This window comes from Anolis sagrei, chromosome 1 (assembly GCF_037176765.1).
Source record: "Anolis sagrei isolate rAnoSag1 chromosome 1, rAnoSag1.mat, whole genome shotgun sequence".
Taxonomy (NCBI): Eukaryota; Metazoa; Chordata; class Lepidosauria; order Squamata; family Dactyloidae; genus Anolis; species Anolis sagrei.
This window is the reverse complement of record NC_090021.1, coordinates 104,588,193-104,606,855: the sequence shown is the minus strand read 5'-3', so window position 1 is coordinate 104,606,855 and position 18,663 is coordinate 104,588,193. Positions and strand designations below refer to the sequence as shown.

At 40.6% G+C, this 18,663-nt stretch overlaps 1 protein-coding gene and 1 long non-coding RNA gene across 2 annotated transcripts; both read left to right on the top strand.

Annotated features, from left to right (window-relative positions):
- The first annotated feature begins 1,930 nt into the window (after positions 1–1,930).
- Positions 1,931–6,230, top strand: GJA10 (gap junction protein alpha 10). Its single transcript, XM_060755053.2, has 2 exons — positions 1,931–2,374; positions 4,637–6,230. The coding sequence occupies exon 2, from the start codon at positions 4,647–4,649 to the stop codon at positions 6,213–6,215; it is 1,569 nt and encodes a 522-aa protein (XP_060611036.1). The 5' UTR covers positions 1,931–2,374; positions 4,637–4,646; the 3' UTR covers positions 6,216–6,230.
- Positions 6,231–6,819: 589 nt separating this feature from the next.
- On the top strand, positions 6,820–16,744 carry LOC137095900 (uncharacterized). The gene is made up of 2 exons (XR_010909047.1): positions 6,820–7,068; positions 15,407–16,744. It is a non-coding gene; the product is annotated as an uncharacterized lncRNA (long non-coding RNA).
- Positions 16,745–18,663: the final 1,919 nt, after the last annotated feature.

The window sequence follows — 18,663 nt, the reverse complement described above, 5'->3', positions numbered from 1 at the left end:
CATCACCTGGACTGATTCTCCCCAAACCTTATAGCCAGTAGATGCACCTAGTTATGGATGTCTTCCCCATTTTGGTTCCAGAGGGCTTCTGACCAGTTTTTGGATGATGATAGGGAGAAAACAAGCCTTCCAAAAGTATTACAATTCCCATTGAGTCTTTAACAGCACTTAGTCAGTGATGAGGAAAGTTGCTGTCTTCTGATGTGAGGGCTAAGTTTTGTTTCATATTTTTTTCAAATCTATGCTCTCGTCTTTTAATTGAGAATTAAATTCTATGCATGTGACCGTGCTGTAGTTCCTGAGATGATGACGACGACGACGATGACTTCTTTATAATTATAATTATTATAATAATTATTATTATTAACGGCGCTCCATGCAGTAATGCCAGCCACATGACCTTGGAGGTGTCTACGGACAACGGCAGCTCTTTGGCTTAGAAATTGAGATGAGCACCAACCCCCAGAATTGGACACGACTGGACTTAATGTCAGGGGAAACCCTTTACCTTTATCTATTATTATTATTATTATTATTATTATTATTATTATTATTATACTCACACAAAAACACAGTATGACAGAGTAAACAAAATATATGTGCTGGATTTTGTATCACAAAATCACAATTTGAACACTTCCCAAGCGTTTAGGACTCTGTGATATTATTATTATTATTATTATTATTCATAGCTCACCTTATCTCCCCAAGGGGACTCAAGGCGGCTTACAATATAAAGCACAGTGGCAAACATTCCATGCCAGTAAAACATATAACTAATCAGAAAAATAGCTTAATTAGACATGACCTTATATGTACATTTAACACATTTAACATATTAAATCCATTAAAAACTCTTAAAATCCAACTAAAATAATTGAGGTTAATATGGAACAGAGCAGATTAACAACAATGTTCAACAATATTGCACAATAAATCAGTTACAGACTTTAAAATACAGTAAAATGGTTAAGATATTACAGTTGTAGTAGAACAACATGAAGAAAAATAGTAATAAGTCTCATTTACTCATATTTGCAGCTTGCTTAATTGGGAAAAATGTCATCAAAGCAATTGGGACTCATCTTGAAGCAAACAGTGATTTATTTATGACTTTGTTACCTTTAGATGTGCACTCTTTCTCTTCTTCATCCCAATCGAATTTTGATCAAATGCAAAACAGACCCTCAAAATATCATCTATACTGTATGCCACTTCAGGAAACAAAAAGGGACTTTGACACTCCAGGCAGATGCATCATATTGCTTTCTCCTTGACTTTAGTCTTTCGGTGAACATTGAGAAACCCTGTTTCATTATTTGCTAGCCTTTCCCCTTCCCACTGGCCTAAGTGTGCCTTCCACCAGGTAGGTGGATGTCCTTCAGGCCAGATTCTAGATTCTAGAAGAGGGTGAAATGAGTACAATGTAGTGTAGTAATTTGAGTGTTGGCCTATATGTTTTGGAGACCTAGATTTCAAATACCCACTTAGCCGTAAAAATCGCAGTGGGTAACCTTGGGCATATCACATTTTCTCATCTTCAGGGAAAGACAATGGCAAACCTCCTCTGAATAAATATTGCCAAGAAAAGCTTAGGAGTTCAAGTCTACTTGAAGGAACACAACAACAACAAGTGGAAGTAACTTTACAAAAGAGGGTCTTATGCCTTTGTGAATGCTCCATGTGCCATTCTTTGGCTCCAGATACATGCTTGCTATAGCAGTGGTAACAAAGATAACCAAAATTGTGGGGGAAGCGCTTTCTCTTTTAGATGCATTGTAGTTTATTCTGGTGTTTCATCCAGCTCCTCCTCCTCAGTATTAATCTAACCAGTCTATGCCGCTAGGCAATAGACTATGAAATCGGACATGACCGATTGATCGCTGAGCATTGATTTGCATGGAAACTAATGGAATGTAAAGAAAACACAAGAATCCAGAGCTGCGTGAAGGGGCTGTTAGTTCATTTTGTAAAATAAACCCAGTTTACCAATCGGTGAGGAAAAGAGGTTGAATGTGCTTGGATCCAGAATGAAATTAGCAGCAGCATTGCAAGGCAGCGAAGTATATGTGAAGCCTCGAGGCATGCTTTGGTCAGACTAAAATAATTGCATGATAACTCTGGCTAGAGGCGTTGTCCTGTTACGAGTCAGCCGATCAAACTCTCTGCCTGCGTACTTTGGACTCGTTGATTCTAGCAGCCACAGAATGGTAGAATTAGAGTCACCGCGTCAACCCTTTAAAGAATATTTGAATTGCGCTAATGAGGGGGGGAAAACTGCTGAAGGATGCTTCATGGCAAATACGATAATTTTCAGGGCCTGATTTGTTTATAATACTCCAAGGGACTTAGGAGCAAGGGAGTTACCATAAAGGTAAGCACCTGAATTTATTTCAGCCCAAAATGTACAGAGGGGATAACAGAGCTTAGCAGAACTGTAGCCTTTAAAATGATAACCCTTTCTTCACACTCCAGTGGCGAGTTTGTGGAATCCACTCCCCCAATATGAATTGAAGTATCCATTTTGTGAGATAACGTTCAAGTGGGATTAGACAAATTTACACGAAGAGCTATGACAGTTTAATAGGACATGCATTTAAAGAGGCTGTATACTGCTTAGTAGTTGGTGTTAGGGACAAAGTAGAAATGTTGGTTGTCACCTTCATGCCGTACAAAAAATGTTTGAAAAATAATCCAGGACTGTATGCATGTTTAGCCAAACCAATCAGACTTATTATCATATTCTGCATGTCTCCTCAAATTTGCCAATTGATAAAGGGTATCTCCACAGCCCCCTTTTTCAGGTCAGGAGCGACTTGAGAAACTGCAAGTTGCTTCTGGTGTGAGATAATTGGCCGTCTGCAAGGACATTGACCAGGGGATGCCCAGATGTTTTTGATGTTTTACCATCCTCGTGGAAGGCTTCTCTCATGTCCCCGCATGGGGAACTGGAGTTGACAGGGGGAGCTCATCCATGTTCTCCAGGATTCTAACCTGCGACCTGTTGGTCTTCAGTCCTGCCGGCACAAGGATTCAACCCGTTGTGCCACTGGGGGCTCTTTCCAGAACCTTTATATTATGAGATTCAGTTGAATGTGTTGACTGTTTGTGCGTGTGTGTGTGTGTGTGTACACACACAACAACAAATGGACTGGAATACTGTTGGGGACTGACTACTTTGTAAGGAGACTTAAGTCTTTGAGAATTGCAATTGGGCAGTTCCTTAACATCTATATCCAATAAAGTGCTGCTTTTAGATTACTACACAGAAGAGTCAACAAAGTGGCCGATGTGCATTGCGACCAATGCACAATGGAGCCGATTTGCAAGGGGGATGCTATTTTGTCAGTTCTGTTATACGTTGAGATATGAGCTAGAGATTGCCCATGCACACTGGGGCACTTTTGCCACAAATGCAGCTTTGCAATTCACTAATAGGATCTCTTAGTGTTTCTGCTACGTACAATGTACAATATTGTTCACTGCAATAGAGGATTCTGGCTACTGGTCAATATTAATTGGACCTTGCCCTACTTTTGCCCTTTTACAAATGCAGCAAAATATTTTCCCCACAAAAATCACTACAGTGGATACAGTTGAACGTCAAGTAACTAACCTTTCATGTACAACGGGAAATTCTCTTAATTATGGTTTGGAGAGGGAGAGCCATGTATCACTCCATTTTTATCTTCTTCTGCAGATTTATAGCAGACAGAACAACCTCAAAATATTGAGAAGTGCCTATGAGTTTATGAAAAATCCCTTACGGAGTGGAACACAATGGATATCCAATTAGCACATCAAAATGGAAACACGGTTGTGTGGTTATTTGAAGGAGCCATAATCTGCCCAATGTGGCAGATAATTTCTGTTATTTTAATATTGGGATGGATTGCAGGTGTGATGGAAGTTCAGTTTTTTCCAGTCCATGGGATGCTCTTAGATAATATTGTATAGCTATGAAGGTCTTGGGTTGTGCAGCTATTGTCAATAACTCATCCACTGACAGATGGTTCCAACTCAGCATTTTCCATCTGCACTGCAGAATTATAGTCGATTGTCATCACTTTAACTGACTCCATCCTATGGAATTCTAGGATTTGTAGAGACAGAAAAGGGTAAATATCTCACAAAATTGCAAATCTCAGGATTCCACAGCATTGAGACATGACAGCTAATGTGGTGTCAAACATTGATGATTCTAAAGTGTGGATTGATTTTGCATCAGATAGTAGAAATGAGAGAATGCCTCTGTGCCTTATTTGTTGTTTCTTGCGTTCTTTGATGTCCAGAGCTCAGTGGAAGACCCTTTTTTTCCTTCTGTTCTGAGTTTTTCTGCAACAGAAAGGACATAGGATATCTCACCCAAAGAGAAAGTGAAATATTTTTTCTTTAATCTAGTTTAATAGCTTTGCTACAGTTATGACACAGATACACGAGATGGAAATCGGCCTTGATGCTTGAGGTAATGTTTGCCATTTGTGATCATGGAAAATCTCCTTTATTGACCCTGCTGTTTCAATTGTCAAATGAGAAACAATTTATATCAGGCAGCTATCAAACTCTACTTATCTCTGAGCTGTTGTGTTGTTGAACCATTCAACTGATTCCGTGACTTCAATATATTTTATTTCAGAGATGAACCCATGACTATGGGGGACTGGAACCTGCTGGGCAGTATCCTAGAAGAAGTTCACATCCATTCCACCATCGTGGGCAAAATTTGGCTCACCATCCTTTTCATATTCCGGATGTTGGTTCTCGGTGTTGCTGCTGAAGATGTCTGGGATGATGAGCAAGCAGAGTTCATCTGCAACACCGAGCAGCCCGGTTGCAGCAACATCTGTTACGACAAAGCTTTTCCCATCTCTCTGATCCGTTATTGGGTGCTACAAGTGATATTTGTCTCATCCCCTTCCCTGGTTTACATGGGGCATGCACTTTACAGACTTCGGGCCCTCGAGAAAGAGAGGCAACGGAAGAAAGCCTACCTCAAAGCCCAGCTAGAGGAGATCGAGCCTACAATAGAAGATCATCGGAGGATAGAAAGAGAGCTGAGAAAGTTAGAAGAACAAAAGAAAGTCAACAAGGCACCCTTGAGAGGAGCCTTGCTATGTACCTATATCCTGCATATCTTGACCCGATCAGTCTTAGAAGTAGGCTTTATGGTGGGTCAATATCTTTTATATGGCTTTCAGATGTATCCGCTGTATAAATGTACCCGTCCCCCTTGTCCTAACACAGTGGATTGTTTTGTATCCAGACCAACTGAGAAGACCATCTTCATGGTTTTCATGCACACCATTGCAGCTGTTTCTCTCTTTTTGAATGTTCTGGAGATCTTCCATCTGGGGATTAAGAAGATTAAAAATACTCTTTGTGGGAGGCTAAAGGAGGATCTTGTAGCTCCTGATGAAGATGCTAACTTTTCCAACTCTAAGAAAAACTCAGTAATACAACAGGTTTGCATCATGTCAAACTCATCTCCCCAAAGCAGTTTTAAATTTATGTCAGAGCAACAAGGAGGGCTGCCATCTTACTTGAATCCAGAAGATGGATACAATCCTGCAGGACAGAATCAAAATGTAGAGTCACAGTGGTGTAGCAACCAAAGAAGTAGGTCCAGTCAGCACCAGGACCAAATCCACCAGGCCTACAGACATCTCGATCATCCCAATGAAGGTAACCAGCAACATAATAGACATCTCCCTAGACACCCCCCAAACCTTATGCCTCATCGACATGACCACCAACATCAAAATGGATCTTCCAGCAGTGAGGATATGCAGAAGGCACCACAGCAGGGAGCAAACAACTATCGAAAAAATGAACAACATGTAGTGGAACATTCCAAGGCTTCTCAACATGGCACAAAAGCTCCTGTTGTCTCCAGTCATACGGAGAGCCCACAAGCTGTTCTTCGGAAGCAAAACCGGGTGGCGGCTTGCAAGGACTTGGGAGATGATCGTTGTGATTCTCCAGATAGTGGGCCTTATCAGAACCGTAAGTCAAGTTTTTTGTCCAGGGTACTGTCCCAGAGCCACTTGGACACCGACTCAGAGACTTCAGACTCACGGAATGGCTCTGGTTCAGATGCTAAACGCAGAGGTGACAGCAGTCCTCCCAACACACCGCCTCTTTCTTCCACTACTGGACGCAGAATGTCAATGGCAAGTAGACCCAAGCGGCCTTCCTACTATACCCTGCTAGTGTGAGTTATTGATCCTTAGCATCACCTTAGCCCAAGCCTTGGGCTTTTTATTGGCTAATCTAGTCTATAATTATGTTCAGATAGGGTGGGAAGGTAATTTGTGGTTTCTAAACTGCAATCTGGTGAAACTAGCAAAGACTAAGGAAAATGGCTATTAGTCATTATGAATGCCTTTGCTGCTGGGTAACATGAGCAAGAGTTTTTGGTTGTCACAGCAAGAACTGAATGCTGAGCAAGGTAGACCTGTAGTCTGATGGACCAGAATTGCTATGTTTGTGATCTATTATTATTATTATTATTATTATTATTATTATTATTATTATTATGTTTCTGCTGAAACAAAACAAAACAAAAATCAGGCACTATTAATTTCTATGGAAAAAAATATGCAGAGGGTGATATTAAATATTTATTTATTGGAGTTATACTCAGCTTTTCTCCAAGAATGGAGGCATCTGATAAAATTGTTCTTAGTTGTCAGTTGATAACTTTGGAATTTCATAAAGTCCAAGATTTATTATGTCACGGATCAGGCCATATTTGAAAATGGGTATCGAACTTTACTCTCAGGCATCTTTTTTAAAAAAGACAAACTATTATGACTATGAATTCCATTTAAAGGTCTGTAGTCTTCCATAAATTAAGATACAAGCTAAAGAATATCTATCTCAATCGATCCGCTTCAAAATACAATTTCCCCTATTTTTTCAGAATGGGAACTGGGGTTGAGGGTGCTGTGAACTGTACATTAAACCCATTGTTGACTTCTCAGTGGTTAAGATGATGTGCCATGAGCTGGAAGCACCTCCTTCAAAGCAAAATCACAGATCAACTATAAACTTACTGAGTAGTCTTAGGTAAGCCACGATCTCTTAGCTTCAGCTTTTGTCTTTAATATCACATGCTTTTTGAATGAATTGCTCTAGGTCTTGAAACTTCTTAGCTCTGGTTGCCACAGGCTGGGATTTTGATTGTGTACTATGTAAGCCACTGCACTTTCTCTATGGTTACGGGACAGCAACTACAAAAAAACAGACATTTCTATAATCCTTTAGGGCAGTGGTTTTCCACATGTGGGTCCCCAGATGTTTTGGCCTTCAACTCCCAGAAATCCTAACAGCTGGTAAACTGGGTGGGATTTCTGGGAGTTGTAGGCCAAAACACCTGGGGACCCACAGGCTGAGAACCACTGCTTTAGGGCCTTTTCACAACAATAGAGTTCCAATTCCATTTTAAGTCCAGTGGTTCTCAACCTGTGGTCCATGGACCACCAGTGATCCACAAGAACTAAAATATGGTCCATGGCATCACCATAACTACAGCAAACTATTTGAAACCATGTGGCAACAAGAGCAACCGATCTCGCGAAACCCTCTTATAGTGCCGAGGCAACATGGATGTCGGGAGGGGAGAGGCTGACTACCCACAAAAGATTACTACTACCACATCAGCTCTAGAGTATTATAAATGGTTTTCTGTGGGTGAGCAGTTGGCGACTACTGGATGGCATATGTTCTGTATCAGAAACTAGAGCTGATGTGGTATATCCAATGCAGTTTTCTGAATCAGCACCCCAAATAACCAAACCGAATCTAAAGTTGATCAAAAACTGATTCGTAACCCTTTTGGTACTAATGTTAGAGAGAGGTCCCTGGTCAAAGTGGTCTCTATTCAAGTGGTCAAAAAGATTGGAAACTGCTGCCATAGAATTATGGGTTTTGAAGTTTACACTATAGCTTTAGGATGTTGCTGTGGTACATCAAGTGCAGTCCTATAATTGTGTTGTGTGAATGGGCATTTGAGTACTTCACAACTTTTGCACCTGTGACTGTTTTTCTTCTTCTGGCATTGTCTACATAAGCATTCTTATATTGTGCAATCCCTGTTATCTGCAGGGGATATATTATAATACCCCATGGATAGCTGAAACATCTGATATAATTTGATTATACGTGGACTAAAAGCATATCATAGAATTACACTGGAGACCTAGAGAGACCCACAAACACAGTGAAACTGAGGATATAAAGTCTGTGGATAAGGAAGTTGTACTCTTCTTCTTATTCTGGCTTTCTGCACCTGTTTGACTTATCTGGATCCCTGCTAATGAAAGATTTGTGTGTGTGTGTGTGTGTGTGTGTGTGTGTGAGAGAGAGATTTAGACAACAGAAGGAAATATGATAGATAGATAGATAGATAGATAGATAGATAGATAGAGATAGATAGGTTAGATAGATCCAAGGCAGATAGATCCAAGGGGTAGGCAATCTCACAGTTTTCTTATCAAGCCAATACATTGTCTATACATGGTCTTCATAGCATTGTAGAAGTTAAACTAGCAACTTTCACAGCAATCTCAAATATGTGTCGTCTGTTGAATAACAAATGCATGGGACCACAATGGCAACAATCTCAAAAGCAAATGGAAAAGAGCTGATGAGCTTAGCACAGTGGTTCTTGACCTGTGGGTCACTAGATGTTTTGGCCTTCAACTCCCAGAAATCCTAACAGCTGGTAAACTGGCTGGGATTTCTGGGAGTTGTAGGCCAAAACACCTGGGGACCCACAGGTTGAGGACCACTGGCTTAGCAATAGTGGCTTAGACCTTAATATCACTACTTCCTTTTGTTTCAGAAAGGATTCCAGAAGTGTGGCTGTGTCTTCTTCAATTTTCTTATGTTTTTGTAATCTAAGAAACTTTTCGGGACTCTGAGGACTGTTCTATACACTTAATATAAACCTAAAATATCAAGGCAAATAATCCACAATAGCTGCTCTGAACTGGGTTATCTGAGTCCACACTGCCATATCATCCAGTTTAATGTGGATGTTATACAGCTGTTTGGAAGGGCCCTCAGACTTTAGTCCTTTGGGTTTTATGGACTTCAATTCTCAGAAGCCCTTGCTGACTTGGCCATCAAATCACGATTTCTGGATGCTGAAGTCTAAAACATCTGATGGACCAAAGTTTGGGAACTGTTGTATTAGGCTATTTGTTATAGGCAATCAGAGATATACATATATCCATGTACAATCCCCTCAGGGAGAAACACAGATATATCAATGTCTTGGCACATTGCATGCAGCCTGGCCTTTGTTTTGCTTGAACCAGACTGGTTAGTTGGTAGGAACACAACTGTTTCTAGGCTCTTAAAAAACCACACAGAAAACACATAGAGCTTTCTGCATTATAGTCTCAGAACATCTACTGGTTTAACCCCTGATCATTTAAGGTGGCTTTGCTAACTTAATGCACTAATTTTGGAAAGCTGAATGGACTATACATATTCTGAATGTTGACTATGGGGAAAAGATGAACCCAGTGGTGGTTTCTGATTACAACAGATGGGTCCGACTTTGCTATAGAATATATTAAGATTGTATTAAAAAACAATCCTTGGAGGCCAAAATCATATATGTATTTTATGGATGGCAGTGCTTCTCCATATAAGTGTTTTTGTTATAAATTGACTATATGGTTGGCCTCCACATTTCCAGATTTGACTGCTGATGTGTTTATTCACAGATTTGATTACAATGTTATCTCAAATAAATAAATAAATAAATAAATACTTTATTTATATATCCCCTGATCTCCCCTAGGGGACTCAGAGCGGTTTCCACATATGCAAAATAATACAAGAGACATACAATGTGAAACATAAACCATAGGAATAAACTATAAACACAACATATACATTAAAACCAATTTGAAAACCAGTTCTGCTCTCTTCTTTGGTATAAGATAAGCTAATAATGATCTCTAGGTTATCCAGTGTGATACTATAGTCAGCTTCCAACAGAAGGCGATCAGAGAGTCATGGTGGGGGACGGAGAAATTCCTAGAAAAGTGTAATACTAATTTGTTCACAGCTTTTCACTTTCACAGAGGTCCTGGGCACCTAATCCTAATGTGGAGGACCAACTGTAGTTTGTAATTGTTATGTACACAATGGTCAGAACCCTGTTGTTTGTGTTTTTGTGAAGATATATCTTTATGTGGATGTTGTGGAAAGCGATGTTCTGTGCCTCCTAATGCAGCCTGTAAGCTCCAAACCACACTGTCCTGGACACTTTATGACCTGGAAGTGCCTGGAGCAGAGTTGATTTCACTCTCTTAGATCTCTAGTAAGTATTTGGTAGGATACAGGAATGTACCCAAGGAACATAATGCTCTGCAATGACTGTGTAGTTTTCTGGCCAATCTAACCAATATACTTCATTGTGTAGTATCATTATCATCACCATCATCATTTCTATCCTGTCCATCTCCCCGAAAGTACTTGGGGAGGCTCACAACATGAGTAAAACACAATAAACAATATATACAAAGCAAATTACAAATTAATAAGGAATGCCAATAAAACAAAATAACTAAACAATAAAAACATTGGGTTGTTGTAGATTTTTCAGCCTGTATGGCCATGTTCTAGAAGCATTATCTCTTGCATCTATGGCAGGCATCCTCAGAGGTTGTGAGGTCTGTTGGAAACAGACCTCACAACCTCTGAGGATGCCTGCCATAGATGCAGGCAAAACATCAGGAGAGAATGCTTCTAGAACATGGCCATACAGTCCCAAAACTTACAACAATGCAGTGATTCCAGCCATGAAAGCCTTCGACAATACCATAAAACCATTAATTAAACACATTTAAAACATAATGGTTCAACAGATTAAATAAGTCAATTACATGCCAAGATGCTCGAGTGTATCCATAAAAACAAGGTCTTCGTCCACATTAAGGGTTACTAATCATTTTCAAAGGCCTGCTTAAATAGCCAAGCCTTTAAGTCCTTCTTAAAAGTCATGAGGGTGGTTATAGGGCAGAAAAATAGAGGGTGTATACACAGAACAACCCCTGTATCTGGGGAACCCATGTACGCTCTTTTACTATTTGACTGTTTCACTAATTCACTCCGGGCCAGCCTCCTGTACAAGCTACACCATCTTCTCAGTGCCTCCATCATTCATTTCATTTAAAATCATAGGACTCACCATTATTAATAGTTTCATGTATTTACTTGAAGGCCACGAATGCAAACCCTGTGGATATGGAGGTCATGCTATCTAAGCCTGGTTCAGCATGATCAATGCTCTTCCTCGTTTTCTCTGGTTTGTTGAGAGAAGAGGAATCCACACAATATGGATTTCTCCCTTCACTGCCCAGAGACAGGCAAGAACCACGTGAGAATTGTAGCATCAGTGTTAAAACAAAAAGCATTTCATCATGTTAGACTGGGAGTGGGGAGCTTCTGGATCGCTGTCCCATCATCTCTGACTGTTAGCCATGGATTCGTGGATGAGAGTAATGAGAGATGAAAACCAGAAGCCTAATGGTGCACTAAGGCAATCGTGACAGCAGGGCGGGGGGGGGGGGGGGGGGCAGGCTAGCAGTGTAAATGTTATGAAGGAAGTAAAGCAATATGATGTTGGAAGTTGGTCCAGATACTGTCTTCCTATTTTTTGCCACTGCTCTACCTTCTTGAGGATCCCAGAAGGATCAGAGGATGCCTTCGTTGTTGCAGGTACATAAGCAAGATTTTTCTCCTCTGTCCAGTGCTCTCCAAGGGATGGTTGTCTCAGAATAAAGGCAACATAAAACAATAAAGGTTTTTCAAGGGACCATCTGTCGGGGGTGCTTTGAATGCAATTTTCCTGCTTCTTGGCAGGGGGTTGGACTGGATGGCCCATGAGGTCTCTTCCAACTCTATGATTCTATGATTCTAGTCATATGCAGGAGCTCTCGGTGGTGCAATGGGTTAAACCCATGTGCCGGAAGGACTGCTGACTGACAGGTTGGCGGTTTGAATCTGGGGAGTGAGGTGAACTCCCATCTGTCAGCTCCAATTTCTAATGGAGAGACATGAGAGAAACCACCCACAGGATGGTAAAACATCCAGGCATCCCCTGGACAACATCCTTGCAGACGGCCACTTCTCTCACACCAGAAGCGACTAGCAGTTACTCAAATTGGTTCTGACACACAAAACAAAGCCATCTGCAAAGGAGGTAGAGACTGCTAACCTCCACCATGAACAAAAACAAACAAAATGAGCTGTCATATATAGGCTTAAGATGGACTTATCACTTGCATATGTCAACAGCAGGATGCAAACCATGTATGTATGTGTGTTTCTGGGTGTGCTTGTATGTGTGGAAAGAAGCAACTGAGTAAAACTGCTTCCTGGTAGAAGCTGGATCCCAGATGGATGCTATAAAACTGCTGTAGATTAATAAAATGATTGCAAACATACATTTCTAGGAAGCATTAGACATTTAGTTTCTGCACACTTCAGTTATGTCAATTCGAATGAGAGATAAGCAGTATCCAGAGGCAATTACAGACATCAGCATGGAATTGGGAGGATAATGGTGGCAGCAAGAGATTCATCCTGTGCATGTTTTACAAAATCCATATCTCACTTGTAAAACTAAGTGTCATCAGATGTAGTAAGCTTGTAAACAAACCAGACACATTCATGGCAAAGAAAGGGGTTTTGAGATACAGGGCACCCCAAATAGAGTGCATGCCAAAGAGTGCAAAAGCCTGTTTCATATCCATGCTTATTGAACCTCTTAAAGCGAACCTGACCAGAGATTGGCTCTTGGGCTAAATAGGATCCAGCCTAGATTTTATACAAAAACATTCCTATAGTTTAATGTGACCTAACGCCACCTATTTTCAAGACTTTACTCTTCTGCTTTAATTGCAAGGAGACATGTCATTTAGCAGCTGAATTGGCCAAGGCAGTTTAAACAAGAAGACTGTATTGACCACTGCTACTGAAATGTTATTTCACTTGGGAAACAGCATAAAGCAAGGTATATTTCATCATGCAATGTGGAGACTTGGTGTATTATTATCGTTCTGCTTAACTACCTGACAGATTTTTTCTGCTAGATTTCTTAATGTCTAATTTCTTTCACATCAACCCACAATTTAGAATTACCCAATGACTTCAGGACAGATAAAAGGAAATCCTTAATTGTTTCATTGTAAAATTAACTTATAGGCCCCGTTATTGTTCAGGCCCAGACTGTTTGAAAAACTGCATCTCCACGTACAAACCAGCATGAGCATTGCAGTCTGCGGAGGAGGCCCTGCTCTTGGTCCCACCCCTATCTCAAGCGCGATTGGTGGGAATGAGAGAGGGGGCCTTCTCTGGGGCCACTCCCTGTCACTGGAACTTCTTCCCTAAAGAACCAAAACTGGTCCCCTTTCTCCTCTCCTCTAAAAAGCCTTTAAAGAACTATTTGTGCAATCTAGTTTACAGAGAGGAGGATCAGCATACATCATGATATATATATCCCCGCCTTGACATCAAATACCCCAGCTTGCGGATGTCGTATATTATATTACGCTTTTAATGTACGGTGTTTTAATTGGTTCGAGACCTTGTGTTTCTTATGTTTATTTAATTTAGTCCTCGGTTTTATACAAAAACATTCCTATAGTTGTTTTATAAGTCATAGTGAGTTTATCTTATTTCATGTTTTGTCTTGATTTTTCTTGGGCATTGAACATTTGCCATTTCTGTTATCTTTTGGAAACTGCCCTGAATCTCTTTGGGAAGATAGGGCAGGTTATAAAGAAATTACTACTACTACTACTACTACTACTACTACTACCAGACATGGCTTTGCATTGAGTCATACACCATACTGTGGAAATTTTATCTCCTTTGGACTATAGTTCCAGCATCATCCCAAGCTAGTATGGTCCTTGGTTGGGGTATTTTAGAAGCTATAATCCAACCAAGTAATTTCCCCAAAGCTCTGGCAACTCTGGCAACTTCATGGAACTTCCACACTACTGCATAAACTCGAAGATAAGCTGAGTTTTCAAGCCCTTTTTTTAGCTGAAAAGGCCTCCCTCGGCTTATAATGGGGTCAAGGTGAAGGCCAAGCAGGGAGACTGGAGGCAATTGCTTGCAATATATGATCTGTTTCTCTCTCCTCTTCACCTCCCTTGACAGTGTGTTTTCTTTTCCAGTCAGAAGGGAGGGAAGGAGGGAAAGGAGATATATTTCATGTCCTCCTTGTTTCAAACCCATCCAATTTCCTGGTTTTCTCTCTCTCTCTCTCTCTGTGTGTGTGTGTGTATGTATCTAAATGTATTAACTTTATATGTGCATTTTTGTTCCCTTGGAAGTTTTCCCCTCATATGTTTGCAGATCTTCACAAATCCTATATTCATACAGACATCTAGAGATTATCATGTACCTGTATATCTGTATCTATATATATACATTATTTTAATGTGAATTTTCCCCACACATGTTTGCAAGTCTCTGCAAATCCTATATAGATATAATTATCTATATATAGAGAGAGATGTCTAGATAGATATATATAAGTATGGATATATAGGGCTTGCAAATATTGCAGGAGGGAAATGCACATATATATATAGAGAGAGGGGATTTGCAAATGTTTCAGGGGAAAATGCGTATGTGTAATTAGTATATATAATTATAGATCTATATGTAGCTCTGTATTGTTTATACAGGCATTGAATGTTTGCCTATTACTATGCTGGAAGCCACTCTGAGTCCCCATGGAGAGATAGGGCGGGATAGAAATGAATTATTATTATTATTATTATTATTATTATTATTATTATTATTGCTATCAAGTTATTGTTGATAATATATTGTTTTTGTTGACCCTACTTTTCTACTTTCAGAGCTAGTTTACTGTTTTTTCTTTGAAATACGGTAAATATTCAAAAACATTTAACCCACCAGTGCCTCAATTAATGTAATTTTATTGGTATATATTTTTATTTTGAAATTTACCAGTAGCTGCTGCTTTTCCCATACTCAAGTCAATAAGTTTTCCCAGTTTTTTAATGGTAAAATTAGGTGCCTCGGCTTATATTCGGGTTGGCTTATACTTGAGTATATACGGTAAATGTCTTTTGCTGGGAAGCAAACAAGAAGTGGGGTCAATTGGTTGTGATGGGGATGTTCATTAAAATAGGATGCAAAAGCAGAAGACCCCTTTGGCTTGGGACTGACATGTGGTTCTTGTACTCTAAAGATGAAGTGCAAAAAAAAAAGTAAAAGCACTTTTTGCCAACCAGTATGGTGCCATTAACTCAAATGCCACCAGCTGAACTTGAGAGCAATGTTGCACTGATGGTTTCCATTTCTCCTACAAGCCGACTCAGCCTGTGCATTTCTCTTTCAGAATGTGCTACTAGAACTGTCATCTATCTTGAAAAAGTAACACTTAGTGTGCCAGAGCACAGCAGCTGACCCCAGTGCCACCCACACCACCAGCACCACACAGTTGCCAACGTGGACCTGGAAGCAAGTCCTCTTCATTTCTTCCTAAGCCTCGCAAATATCCAGCTCAAGGTGGATGACAACAAAAAAGCCACAGCACATACTGTTTTGGATGATCCAAGGACGTCTTTCAAAGTGCACCATTTTCTCTCATGTGGAGCTACAGGGAGATGGTTTGCACACTTCGCTGCTACAAAACTGTTCCATTGTTCTCGGAGAGATTATAGAAGACTTTGCTTGGTTTGCAGGAGTGCCATGTTGCCATCTATTGGAAACCCTAAGACAACTTCAAGGCTACGTTCAGACATGAATCATCCATAGAGGTGGGTGAGGTGGATAAACCTGAGGCTTGAAAGGCTCTCCTTCCCTGCCCAGTCCAGGATTGATGAATGCAAAATGAAAGCAGCACACGGTGACTTTATATTTCAATGCTGCATATAAGAAAGACATCTCAGAACTTCAAGGACACATAGATGCTTCCCCTCCAAGTCTCTTCTACACACTGAATACTATGATCTTTAAAGGATTGTTCAGCATTACTTTGTTTCTTGTCTGTGCTCCCAAAAATATTAATAAACACAGGCTGAGCGCTTTTTTAAAAAAGAAAAAAGAATACTGCTTTTTTTTTGCTTATTCCTCATAAAGTTTCTAAAGTGACAATTTACATTGTAGGACTTCATCTCCCTGCTTCTTGGCAGAGGGTTGGACTGGATGGCCCACGAGGTCTCTTCAACTCTTATGATTCTGTCTTTCTGGAGATGGAATGTGTCCTGGAATCAGTTCCACTATTCTGCTGCTTGAGGAAAAATTGGATTTCTAGCATATATGTGACTTTCAAGTTGCGGCTTTTGTATGTGTGGTTAACAATCATTTGCAGGACTTTCCTTTTTGTTTAAAAGGGAGTAACAAAAAGTGGGGAGAAAGGCTACAAACAATCGATAAGCCCCCAATTGCAATGGGGAGGAGGTTAGGGTTAGTCTATGGGACTTCAATTTTTCCATTAAAATAAACTCTTTGTTTCGGGAGACAGTGCAGACAAAGAAATACAGTGTTACTAAGCACCAAGAAGCAATGAGTACAGCCCCCCACCCCCAAACGTTTAACAGAATTATTTGCTGCAGAAGAGGGCAATAATTTCCCCTCTAATAATATTTGATTTATTTTTGTTTGTGCAAAGAAAAATGCATCCAGCAACAGTTGCAATGGTATCCTAAAGTGATAAAAATACTTCTTTATACTATTACAGTTTCATGGTTGTTGTTTTTTTAAGGCACACATTTCTATTATACCAAGGGCCACTTGCTATGGTGTCCCACCACCCCACTGCTTTTAATAGAAGGCTGTTCTTCACTGCATGTTTTGTGGATAAACTGGATGGATGGACTTCTTTATTTGTTCTCAGCATTCGTGTTTATGAACACGGATGCCCCATTAACAACTGTGGGAAATAAGACAGTAATTCACAGAGCCCCATGGGTGGAAACGTTACCCTCTCTGCAACCAACAGTGACCAAAGAATGTACAATGTTCCCTTGCTACTTCGCTGTTTGCTTTTAGCGGACTTGCTGTTTTTCAGGTTTTCGAAAATATTAATACAAAATATAAAATATTTACATCGAGTGGAGGCCAGGGACCCTGGAAGTGCAGTGGCCTGAGGTGTGGCAGGGAAGATCTGCCTCCCTGGCTTCCACAAACCCTGGAAGTGTGGTGGCCTGAAGTGTGGCAGGGAAGACCTGCCTCCTTGGCCTGCTGCTGCCTGTGTGGCTCTGGAGGCTCTCTGCGGAGGCCAAGGAGACAGGCAGGCACCCTTGGGATGGGCCGGGAGGCGGGTAAGGAAGCTCAGGTAAGAAAATAATATATAAAATATTGTATAAATATTAATATTAATATTCCTGGAACGGAACCCCCGCAATAAGCGAAGGAACACTGTATTGTCAAAGGCTTTCATGGCCAGAATCACTGTGCTGCTGTTTGTTTTTTGGGCTGTATGACCATGTTCCAGAAGCATTCTTTCCTGATGTTTCGCCTGCATCTATGGCAGGCATTCTCAGAGGTTGTGAGATCTGTTGAAAACTAGGAAAATTGACAGGTATACAAACCCCATTTTCCTAGTTTCGAACAGACCTCACAACCTCTGAGGATACCTGCCATAGATGCAGGTGAAACATCAGGCAAGAATGCTTTTGGAACATGGTTATACAGCCCAAAAAACTTACAACAACCCAGTGATCAAAGAGACAGCATTTCCAAGCTCTATAAAGAACAGTGGTTCCCAACCTGTGGTTCGTGGAACACCAGTGGTCCGCAAGAACTAAAATATGGTCTGCAGCCTCACTGTTACTACACCGTTGCAACAAGAGCAACTGGTCTTGCAAAACCCTCTTATAGTGCCGAGGCTTATTAAACATGGTTTTCTGTGGTCAAGCAGACGGCGACTACTGGAAGGCATATGTTCTGTATCAGAAACTACAGCTGATGTGGTCTATCCAATGCAATTTTCTGAATCAGCACCCCAAATAAACAAACTGAATCTAAAGTTGACCATAAACTGATTCTTAACCCTTTTGGTACTAATGTTGGAAAGAGGTCCCTAGTCAAAAAAAGGTTGGGAACCACTGATTTAGAATAAGAGATTCAGAGTTAGAAGAGACCACAGGGGCCTTCTAATACAGACCCCTACCATGCAGGCATAGTCTACTGATTACTATCATTCCAACATCTTGTGACAAGGAATTCAATTTATTTCAGACACAAATAGCCGTCTTTTCCCCACATAACTGAAGGCACCTAGCAACAAAAATAAAATATATGTATAATTTTAAATATCCCTGATAGTGTTATGTTAGGGAATGGCAGTGGTGGAAAGAGAATTTAAGAGTGTCAGTGTGGTATAGTGGTTTGCACATTGGACTTTGACTCTAGAGACCAGAGTACAAATCTATGCTCAGCCATGAAAGCCACTGGGTGACCCTGGGCAAGCTCTAGTCTCTTAGACTCAAGAGCAGTGGTTCTCAACCTATGGGCCCCCAGGTGCTTTGGCCTACAACTCCCAGAAATCCCAGCCAGTTTACCAGCTGTTGGGATTTCTGGGAGTTAAAGACAAAAACATCTGGAGATCCTCAAGTTGAAAACCACTGCTCAAAAGGAAGGTAATGGGAA

Coding starts and splice junctions, on each gene's coding strand:
- GJA10 (XM_060755053.2), top strand. CDS start 4,647: ATGACTATGGGGGACTGGAACCTGCTGGGCAGTATCCTAGAAGAAGTT.